At 36.2% G+C, this 12,213-nt stretch overlaps 1 protein-coding gene across 1 annotated transcript; it reads left to right on the forward strand.

Moving 5' to 3' along the window:
- The first annotated feature begins 815 nt into the window (after positions 1-815).
- On the forward strand, positions 816-5,595 carry LOC128993093 (uncharacterized). The gene is made up of 4 exons (XM_054416850.1): positions 816-857; positions 1,550-1,672; positions 4,199-5,130; positions 5,565-5,595. Exons 1-4 carry the CDS (start codon positions 816-818, stop codon positions 5,593-5,595), a joined length of 1,128 nt encoding a protein of 375 aa, XP_054272825.1.
- The last annotated feature ends 6,618 nt before the right edge of the window (positions 5,596-12,213 follow it).

A 12,213-nucleotide genomic window follows, 5' to 3' on the forward strand; every position in this document is an offset into this window, starting at 1 on the left:
TAACTTATCGATTGTCATATGCCGAACTATTGACAAGATACCAATCATTAGCAATTATCTGTACAACTTGCAAGCGGATTTCCCTATGATTGTTCTGGTGGCTATAGAGAATAATTATATTGATCAAAACAAAAAGTTTCCGTCCCCTAATATGGGGGTTCTCTATAGCTCACATTCCATACTCAAACTTAAACTCAATTACCACTTTCCTTCAGATCACTTTGCAGGAAAACTAAAACATTTTTGTGTCCCAGTTAGTCTGTTCTGACTCGAAATTCATAGATTTGAAGTAGGCCTAGTGACAAATCCAATCTAACGACCCCAATTCAAAAGAGCTGGTATTTTTTTGTAGGGACTTCCAGAGCACATTTAACACCATCACTGCTCTTTACCTTTTTAGTTCGATGGTTCTCTACATGTTTTTTCGTTCTGTATGTCTCTTTACGCCCGGAAAATTTGCTACGAGGCATGTTTTTTAAGTAAGTACCGTTTTTAAACTTCTCCGTTCCAGCGCTGCGATTGGCATTTTGGACATTTGCGCTGTATATGTGCATCTATTGGCAAGCCCTAGCCGGAAATTCGACAACAATCGGCCGTGTTTACATCCGGTATCGAGCATTCAAAATGGTGCCACCAATTGAGACTGCCGCCGACTGTGAAGTGCGCGCTGTAATTATATTTTTATGTTCTAAAGGTGTGAAAGCCATTGCAATTTGTCAACAGCTTAGTGAGGTGTATGGCGAGAACATTTATGAGTGACGGAGTGGTACACAAGTGGGTAAGGGCATCTAAAGACGGCCCCACCAACGTTCATGATGAGCAACGCACTGGGTACTGGGGACAGTGGACGCTCCCCAGTGCGTTGCTCATGATGGACGTTGGTGGGGCCGTCTTTAGATGCCTTTCTGTGTTCGCTGGCCCCTACCCACTTGCGTACCATTCCGTCACTCATAAATGTTCTCGCCATACACCTCACTAATCTGTCGATAAATTTCAATGGCTTTCACACCTTTAGCACTTAAAACTCTAATTACAACGCGCACTTCACAGTCGGCGGCAGTCGCAATTGGCAGCACCATTTTGAATGCTCGATACCGGATGTAAACACGGCCGATTGTTGTCGAATTTCCGGCTAGGGCTTGCCAATAGATGCACATATACAGCGAAAGTGTCCAAAATGCCAATCGCAGCACTGCAACGGAGAAATTTAAAAACGGTACTTACTTAAAAAACATGCCTCAATCCAGCAACACATCCATTTATCATGTATCAAAAGCAAGAGTATAACTAAAACTATGCTGTAAAAATATGCATCCAACTAAATTGAAATCAATGTTTAATGGAGATTGAGCTGATTCAGTGCTAAAGCGCGGGATCTAAGTTGGGGTTCTGGATTCAAACCCGTAAATCACATATGGCTCAAATAATGCAACCTCTAGTCATAGCCTGAAGTAATGTGAAGAACGACCCCGAGCGTCCTACAATGTGAAGATGGGATAAATAATACATTTATTCCATCTCCTTTGGATGACACCCCCGTGGTCCGCAGACTGACCGGTTCCCACGATCGGATGCCCGATGGACGTCCAAGAGACGGCAGGGGTTGCGACATGTGGAGTCTGTCCGTCTGCCGAACAACAGGAAAGTACCCCCAGGTCGACCTTGGGAAGGGGTATATAGCGGTGAGGGAGACAGTTCCAGCTAGGATACGGATTCTTCTCCACCATGAGAGTTCTGGTAAGTAAAGTGAAACATGTTAAAAAAGTTAATCAGGCGATTTGAAAAATCAAAATATATTTATTTATAAACAGTTTTAGTTTTAAGTAGTTTTCAATATGGTTGCACATATTTACCATTGTGTTAGACGTTATTTATATTTTAATGATAATTTCTAAACAATCCGATACTAAAATATTAGTTTTTAAAAACATTTTTTAACTCTGTTTTAGTAGAGATTATATTTATGGAGTATTTAAAAAAAAAAAATTTAGCTAAAGGTTAAAAACTTGGACTTTTCCAAGTTAATTTTCTGTTCTTTAAAATAATTTAAAAGATTTTAAAAGAACTCATACGATTATGATAATTTAGGTTGACATTTTTGAAAATAAATTTTAATTATTTGACAATCTCGATTTAGTCAGATTCAATTTTGGTTTAAATTAAACATTTTTAGTGAAAGTTGAATTTTCTTATCTATTTCAGTCACCGAAGCAGTGTTTTTGTGGTAAATTTGGCCCCAGATTCATTAAAATTTTATACATTTTATTTTTTATTTGTTTCTTAATTAACATTACGATTATATTATTTAATTTTTCTGTTTCAAAAGAGTAGAAGCAACATTTCTTTAACTAAAATTTTGTAAAAGGAATAGGGAATCTTTTTAGAATCAACCGTTATTCATAGTTTAGAATAAATTAAAAATTGTGTTTGCTTTTAAATAGTTCAAAATACCGAAAATAACACTAATATTTTCAAAGGTGTGAAAAATCTATAAATGTCAGCATTAACATTTTGATGCATAAATTGTAACATGTTATAAGTTAAACATACCCTTCATATTACTGGTATTAAATTATCAGTTTCGTTTTGCACCAATTGAGTTAACGTTCTTTTATGTAGATAGAAAAAAAAGGTTGTTTAAATTTGTTTATTAACAAACATTGGTTCTTAGTAAAATATCTTAAATGCATAATTTACCTCGGAAAATATGAGATTCTTTTACTCGTTTACCACTATAGATATAGAATTTTAACAAAACACAGTGAATCGATCTTACAATATTTAAATATACTAAATAACTTAGACTGATTGATACAGACAACCTAAGAAACAAAAACAAACCTGAAAAAAACTTGTATTATAAGATTAATGTTTAATCCTCTTAGGATAAGATAAAAATATAATATAGTTTGTTGTATTCCTTAACTACACGGCGATCAACGAAAAGTTTTGTTAATTCTATAATTCAAAGATAAGCATACAATTCAAAACTAGTTTAAATCTGTTGTGCAAATTACTCCGTAATAAGTTCGTATTTCCTCTTATATTAATTGACACTTTCTAAAAAGACTATAAAAAACCTTCATGTGGTTTAAATAAACTCTAAATTATTTATATAGTTTGTTATTAACCAATGTGTTAGATAAAATTGTGTAATGTTAATCCATGCGTAGGTGGATAAGGAGTTTTCTCCTATGATTACGGATTTGGTTCAATGCCGTAGCAAGGCCACTAACAGCGGTTTTAGGTTTTAAAGTAGATTATAAATTATTTCTTTTTAGATTCGTCGCCCTTGTGTAGTCTGACTTAAGACAATTTAAGGTCAATTCCGTACAGTTCTCGTAGATAACGTTTTTTTAACTGCTTGTTTCAGTACAGTTAATTGAAAGGATGTTTTTACGCTCATCCTCTTTATTATTTTTTACCCCAACGCCTCACACATATTTTTCTATTAGGTGTACAAACAGTATCCTAGTGTTGTCAAAATGAGGGACGCTACTATTAAAATTGGCCCTGTGGAAATGAAAATGATGTAAATAAAATTAGGTTAGGTCATGTTATATTAGGTTGTGTTAGGTTAGGTTAATCTCTTTTAGGTTAGGTTGGGAGAGGTAAACGTAAGGAGCAGACACGTCATCCAAAGCGTATTTTGTGCTTGGTTGTTGGGACATGTTGGGTTAGGTTCTTTCCATTAAGAAATGTAAACAAAGTTTTATTTCTATTCTTTATGACCATTCCATGTTCATACACTCTGACAATTTCTCATTTACATAACCTTCACATGCGTAGAGCAAATTTCAAAAATAAAAGTTGCCCGCTTCTTGAAAAGACCATTGTATAATTACGAGTAATGGTTATGTTTTGGCCAGATGGTAATTACTCTTTCATCATAATTTGATTTGTGTACCAATACTTGATACCCTAGAGACTTGACATGATTAATATTTCTTGCTTTTGGTAACATTCGTAATGCCGACGTATTTTAAGCAAGGAATAGCTGAATACCCGTGTATTCATGTAAAGGTGTAAAGGCTTAACATTCCTTATAACATCAATTTGTGAAATATTTCACGCTAGCAAAAAAGTAAGAAACAGATATGGGATTTTTTGTCTGGGACAGTAAATGAAACATTTAAATATCTGGGGGAAAATTAAATGGTATACGATTGTAGACTAATTATGTAATCTTGTGTTGCAGGTAACGTGCCTGCTGTTAGCAGGCGTTGCCTGGGCTAAGCCTCAGTACTCCTTCGCCTTTGCCCCAGCGGCTGTATATGGAGAGCCTGGAAAGGTAGTTGCTGAATTTGCGCCGCCTCCACCCCCGCCACCTCCGCCACCTCCGCCGCCACCACCACCACCTCCACCTCCGCCTCCAGAGGCGCCGTATGCACCTCCACCACAACCGGAGTACGCTCCACCACCACCACCGCCGCCACCACCACCTCCACCACCACCACCTCCGCCTCCAGAGGCGCCGTATGCACCTCCACCACAACCAGAGTATGCTCCGCCACCTCCACCACCACCACCTCCTCCTCCACCACCTGTATATTATGCCCCACCACCTGCACCTTATGCTCCACCGCCAGCTCCATATGCACCACCCCCACAACCAGAATATGCCCCTCCCCCACCACCACCGCCACCTCCACCACCACCTCCTCCTCCACCCCCACCACCACCACCACCTGCACCTTATGCTCCTCCTGTAGCTCCATATGCACCACCCCCACAACCAGAATATGCCCCTCCCCCACCACCACCACCGCCGCCGCCACCACCACCACCACCTCCTCCACCAGCTCCGTACGCCCCACCTGCTCCATATGCTCCACCTCCACCCCCAGCTTATGCTCCACCACCACCACCACCTCCTCCTCCTCCACCACCACCACCTCCACCACCACCGGCACCTTATGCTCCACCACCTGTATTTTATGCTCCACCACCAGCTCCATATGCACCACCCCCACAACCAGAATACGCCCCTCCCCCACCACCACCGCCACCTCCACCACCACCTCCTCCTCCACCCCCACCACCACCACCACCTGCTCCATATGCTCCACCACCAGCTCCATATGCACCACCCCCGCAACCAGAATATGCCCCTCCCCCACCGCCACCCCCGCCACCACCACCACCTCCACCACCACCACCACCTCCACCTCCCCCACCACCACCACCACCACCACCACCCCAACCACATGCTACTTATGGAGTTCCTGCATTTTTCTGATTCTTTGTGAAGTGATTTGACCAAGTGTATTTGGAAGAGTTGTTGCTTTGACTGTGTTACCATTGTTGATATGTACAAATGACTGTGCTAATTACAACTACTTTTTAAAAGTGATTGCTCATTTAATCCTGGTTCTAACCACACTGTAGACAAATGTGTCTACAGTTATGTTATAGTTTAGCTATAGTTAGTGTTTTAACTACTGTTCATAAATTAATGATTAGTTTATGTTGGAAGTTTAAGAGCTCCTATCCAAATTAATGTACAGCTATCGTGTATAGCGGAGTCGAAGATTAGTTGTCTGCCTGTGAGTATGTCATTGTAGGGTCACGAAAACTCAAGAACCGTTGCACTAATAGTGTTCAAATTTTGCAAAAATAATTATTATGCCACTGGAAAGATCCCATTAAAATTTTAGACGATTCCGGTCCGGTCAGTAGTTATTATAAAATCGTAAAAACTTATTTTTAAATTTGTCCCATAAGAATAACATTAAAGATACCTACTTCTTTTTATTTGTTTACATTTTACGACCAACAATTTTCTTGTTTACTTTAGACAAAGAGAACGACTTTTCCTCTAACCTCTTTGATTCATGGCATGGTGGAAGGACTTAAACAGTTTGACGTCTAAGAATGTATAATATTATAATTAGGGGTGTATCATTTTGACGAAGGAATACGATGCAAAGTAGATTAGCTGTATCAAAATTCCAATCCATATTTCCCCTGCGACAAATAACATTTCCGAATTTCACTTAACTGAAAAATCTATCAGGCTACATACGTCATTGACTATCTATGATGAAGAATTGTACTAGATTCTTCACGTCGCCACATTTTCAGTTTAGTTTCAGATATGAAATCTAGTAGTAAAATCCATAGTGAGAACTTAATAGACTTACTACTACAAGTTTTTGATTATTTTTAAAAACCTAAAACAGCGTTAATTACGTAAACAATTCATCCCACCATAAGAGGCTATCGCGTTACAACCAACCTTTTGAGAGCGAAAATGGAAGTATCACCTGGATAAGAAGAGTCAAGTAATTTCAATATTTCAAATTCAATCCATTTTCTCAATATCCTAACATTGGTTAAGATATTTTATGATAGCTCCACAGTTTCCCTCATATTATTGAAAGCTTCTTCATCTTTGACATATTTTTCAAGAAAAGACGGAAATGGAAATTGATCGATAATCTGTAAATCAGCAATATGAAGTAGTTTCAGATAGGGAAGCTGAGTGGTTATAGTGCTCGCTTAGTAGTCTAAAGCTCACTAGTTCTGTCCTGAGAAAAGACAGTAGAGTAGGTACCTTTTTGATAGCTCGAAACTGGGCCCAGCTGTTCCTGATCATGGGCTTTTAATAAACGGCTCTGGCTGATAAAACAGCTGATCTTAGCTAGTAACAAAGCTACACGTCATATCATATCACACCATCCTCCACTCATACTGTATTGGGTGTATACGCACCTATTTTTAGGTAGCGTTCCCATCTCAATTGGTAGGCACTAACATCAGATGATCCAATCGGGGGTGATATGTCAAGAGGAGAAATAATTAAAGTAGGATAGACAAGTAAAAACATCCAATTAAACTAAGAAATGACAACTAAAATTTCTAAAAACTTATTTAAGTTGTAACTTACTGATCATTTTCAATTCGGGCTAAGAAATCCAATATATCATCCTGTTTTTCTTCTCACCACACCAATCCATATTGTAAACAGACATAATGATCAAAACACCGACTTTGTTCATGTCAAAAGTAAATGAAAGTCGTGTTAAACAACTATAACATAAAATGTCAAGTATTAACATAACGAGTAACACAACAGAACAAAGATGTTAATGGGTGAATCAACAAGTATTTATCTTCAGAGCAAACAATTTTGACAGCTGATTTTGACGGGTTGTGACAGATTATTTGTCCCGGCATTGTTGACAACCAAATCTTCTTGTGGACTACTAAACATTTTATTGTTCTACATGTAAATAGTGTACGGCTTGGGGCGCTGGTGTAGTGGGTAGTATCATTGACTATGGTCTTAGGGCCTAAGGATTCGGGTCCGAGTCCCGCTAATAAAGAAATTGATTTCAGAAAAAATTTGATAATGCCGTTAAGCGGTGGGATCAGCTCTAAACTTAAAGTTTTATAGGTTTTATTTTAAACCCGTTTTTACAGAGAATATCCTACAAAATCTATTACTTCATGTTATTTGAGGGCCGTTCAAATAGTTGTGGTAATTGTAGGATTAATTATTACAATCATTATAAGACGTAGGAAATTTGACAGTTTATAAAATATTGTACTACAAATACTTGAAAAGAACCTGTATGGATCATAAACATAAACAAATTACGTTTTTGGCCCGAAAATAAACATTATTTAACATTGCTTAAATGGAACTGCCAAAACACATGTTAATACTGTTCGTATAGGATTTGGACCAACAACGTAATTTGTTTATGTTTATGAACCATCGGGTCTTTTCTAGTATTCGTGCATAATACAAACATGAAACATATGTGCACGATATTACACAATGTTTGCTTTTCTCTTTTGACCTAACCTATATCGATGGACACATTAATGACTCTATAATGGACATGTTATCAGTGTCTCGGAAAAATACGTTTCACTGTTTAGACAAATTATTAACTAATGAAAATTTTAAATAGTTACTTTATTTACTAACTTTAAAACTCATATACATGATAATTATATAACAATGATATAACAATGATAATTTTAGCTTTGTGAGTTGCGTTTGATTACCATTATTAAGTTGCGTTATTTGAACCATGAACTAAGTTCAAGAAAAATTAAAAAAATAAATATTTACATCATAGCTGAGGTACACCAACAATGCTTCAAAATATTTCAATAGCTTTTATGTTACATTTCTCTATATAATGCATTACATGCCATTTACTACAATTAAGGTCGGCGATGATATAAAGTCAATTAATATTAATAATTTATAATGAGTGGCCTGTTTGATATCAATTAATTATCAATTATCAATCAATCATTGAGATGGGGACGCCACCTAAGTGCGTATTCTAACCCAAATATGAGTGAAGGATGAGTGTAGAATGGTGTGAGATGATCTTTGTAGCTTTGTTACTGACTAAGATCAGCTCTTTCATTAGCCAGGATCATTTATTTAAAGCCCAATGATCAGGAACAGCTGGGTCCAGTTTCGTACCATCAAAAAGCTACTGCCTTTTCTCAGGATCGAACCGGCGACCTTTTGGATACTTAATGTGTTAAATCTTGCAAATAGTTATAAATTCAAGACTGCAATACTGGACTTCTAACTCGACCTTATTTCGTAATCCCTTGGAAGGCCACTGCAATGAAAGCCAACACTTTCCAGTGCATCCTTGGAGTTTAGATTTGGATTGGTTTTCAACAAAATTTTGATAAGAATCCTTAAACAGCTTTAAGTGTATAATACGTTTATCCTATGTCAAAATTTGATAAGGTAAAATATTTTTATTTCAACTTAAACTTAAAACGCATTCGCGAAAAGCAAGCTGCCAAGACGGAGTCCCGTGAGTAAAGACTTTTCTCGCTTATGTCAACATGTGGGACAAGTAATAGGCATAAAAGTAGCTTTTTGATGGTTTGAAACTGGACCCAGCTGTTGCAATAGGCTTTAAATTATTCTGGCTAAAAAACAGCTGATAAGTTATTAGTCAGGAACATGTATCATATCGTATATATCAATCTTAAATCTATTTCAGAGGAAGTATGTATGTATACAGGACTTCGAAACCGCTCGAAAGATTGTAATGAAACTTTAAGGCATTGTTAAGCATTTTTCATGGATAGTTTGTGTGAAGTTTGTGGCAGATCCGACAAAAGAGCTCCGCCCCAGTGGCTCTGGAGTTTCCCAATTTAACCTAATGAGTACTAATAAATAAATAACTTCTTGATCAGCATTGTACGTGTTATTAAATTTACGGAAAGTAAATAAAAGAAACGTCTTATAACACTTAAAACATATATTTACGCTTATACTGCTACTCACAAGACGGTAAATATACAAAACAGATGGTAAGTGGTGATCGATTTCGATTGGACACTCCAATCATCATCAGACTCAATAGGCGAATCGAGTCTGATGATGATTGGAGTGTCCAATCGAAATCGATCACCACTTACCATCTGTTTTGTATATTTACCGTCTTGTGAGTAGCAGTATAAGCGTAAATATATGTTTTAAGAGTTATAAGACGTTTCTTTTATTTACTTTCCGTACTAATAAATTGAATTAAATAATCTTAACAGCTGTTTCAACAAAACAAATTGATTATGTGATGTTCAATAGCATTAAAAAGTTACAAGGTTTACCAACAGGGTGCAGCACTATTAATTGTTTAAATTTATGACAACAGCTAATTAGAACCAAATAACAAAAATCTGTGATACAACATGAGAATTGTCAAAGTAGGATTGTTTACAGTTATTTTTATGTTTTTAATTTAATAAATAATTTTTGATACTGTGCAAATACGGCGTTTTATTTTTTAAGTGCATAATTCATCATTATTGACTTTCTTTTTTCCAAAATGTTTATAAAAATCCATTGTTTTATGATTTATTTCCCCAAAAATAATGTCTGGGAAACGGAGTAGCCAGTTAATACTTAATTACTAAACGTGGACAATCAAAAACTCGAATTTATAACGAACTAGCAGAGCACCCGTCCTTCGTACGGGGTTAGCATAAAGTATAAAATGCTTTTGCAGTTATACTCAAGCTTTGCGTTTGCAATGGGGATAGGACACAGTTTGATAAAATTCGGTTCATAAATTTACGGTATGATATAGTATAACACATCTACCATTGCCATAATGTTCTACCATTGCACCTAAACAATAGAAAAAAATAAATTATCAAACACTCGCACAATATCACAAATTATTCATTAAATTAAAAACTCAAACCTAACTGTAAACAATCCTACTTTTACAGTTCTCATTGTGTATCACAGCTTTTTGTTGCTGCTTAGTTCAAATTAGCTGTTAGTTGTCATATATGCACAAACAAAATAATAATAGTGCTGCACCCTGTTGGGAAACCTTATAACTTTTTAATGCTATTGCATATTATAGAACCAACTTGTAAAGTTGAAACAGCTGACTAAATTCTTTAATTCCCTTTAAATATGAATACTCATAAGGTTAACATGGGGAACTACAGACCCACTGGGGCGGAGCCCGAAAGGATTTTTGAGATAAGAATATGCCTAAATGTTAATAGGGAATGTTAGCTAGCATCATGCCAAATTTCAGCCCAATCCGTCCAGTAGTTTATGCGTGATTGAGCAACACACAAACTTTCAGATTTATAATATTAGAAGGATTGCATAGAGTGGAAAATTTAACAAAATGTTAGCATCCTACAATATGGTTGACATTCTATCACACTCCTAGGGTTTTATTTCGTCCTATAACCTTGACAATATCATCTGCATCAGGCAATTGGTAGTATTTCTCGCTTGTTATTCAGTAGTTGAGTAAGTTGGAATATTTGCCTCTGATCTCGGCGATATTGACTACAGATTGTTTGATATTCGCCACCGACATGTAGTTCCATCTTTAGATTTTATCTCTGTAATCCAAGATTGATCTATGTGTTTACTCAGATCGCCGTTGATGGATTTAAGCTTATAGAGGCCAAACAAGGAATTATTTTCGCATAGAATTCAAACTTGGGAAAAGCAACCGAATGTGGTGTGTGTATTATTTTAGTTAGAGTAGTGCAAGTATCTCTTAAGAAAAGTATGTGTCTCCATATTCGACAGTAAGTGGTTGTTGTACTCATTCAGCTCTTTTTAGCGAATTTCCCTATAGGAAAGTAGCTATTACCGTAGGTCTCATGGTAAGATTTGACCCCGGAACTGATTTACTTTTATCATTTTGATGTCCCTAGAGGCCAAAAACACAATCCGTTCAAATTCATATATATATGTCCGTTAGCACGATAACGGGAGCAAAAATGGCCCAATTTTGATGAAATTTGGTATAAGCGTGTAAACTTACATAATTTATTCGAATGAGTTCGCGAACCAGCATGATTGGAAAATGAGAACGGGGGTTTATGGGGGGTTTTATAGGGTAAAAATGAGTTTTCCCGTTTTTCACCCTAAAAACAAAATTTTGCAATTTCTTTCTAAACAGTTTTGCAGAGCTTAAAAAGAAATAATTTAGTATATTGAAGCTCTGTTGTAAAGGTTACACAGAAAATTAATAAAAGTGTAAGTTTAAAATTTTCATGTTGTACTTATGGAGAAAATTAAAACTGTTGTTGTTTACTTGTTTGTAAATATATGTTGATAAAGTTTGTCAAATTTATTTATTTCATCTTAACTTATGCCATTACAGTTTGGTCAAAAACACTTTTTACCTTCCCCATAGCAGCAAACCTAAGCACTCGTTAAATCTAATATTATTTAAATTGGGAATAAATTTTTCTTATTTATGGAAATATTTTAGTAAAATGTTAATCAGACAAGTTGAAATTCGCTTAGCCTGCAGGTTTGCTGTGGAGGGGGTATTTATTTGCATGGATATTATAACAGAAACTGTATGGATCATAATTATATATCTACATATCTAATTATATATATCTGCAGGAATACCTGCATGAACAAATAGCGTAATTTGCCTGAAAGTAAACATGACTGTATTATTATTTAAATGGATCAGTCAAAAATCATCCAAACCAGCTGTTACGATTATTAGTAGAATATTTGCGCCAGTGACGTCATTTGTTTTTGTTTATGATCGATACCATTTTGGTTCTAATATCCGTGGTTACATCTATTTGGTAGAAAATATGTTGAGTTTTGTTTTTTCCAAAAACTAACCTTGGGTTAGTAACGTTAGGAGCATCGTTTGCATCGTGTGGATTAATAGCTTAAATATTACGTTATAAAAAATAAAGAAGGAAGGGTTT

This window comes from Macrosteles quadrilineatus, unplaced genomic scaffold, assembly GCF_028750875.1.
Source record: "Macrosteles quadrilineatus isolate MER2022 unplaced genomic scaffold, UCM_ALF_1.0 Scaffold_4__1_contigs__length_99947679, whole genome shotgun sequence".
NCBI classification, from domain to species: domain Eukaryota; kingdom Metazoa; phylum Arthropoda; class Insecta; order Hemiptera; family Cicadellidae; genus Macrosteles; species Macrosteles quadrilineatus.

What these genes read in the sequence shown, in the direction of transcription:
- LOC128993093 (XM_054416850.1), top strand. Translation starts at nt 816, where the DNA reads ATGAGCAACGCACTGGGTACTGGGGACAGTGGACGCTCCCCA. An exon ending in GGGACAGTGGACGCTCCCCA is followed by an intron (nt 858 to 1,549) that starts GTGCGTTGCTCA and finishes CGTGGTCCGCAG; the next exon opens with ACTGACCGGTTCCCACGATC. An exon ending in CAGGTCGACCTTGGGAAGGG is followed by an intron (nt 1,673 to 4,198) that starts GTATATAGCGGT and finishes CTTGTGTTGCAG; the next exon opens with GTAACGTGCCTGCTGTTAGC.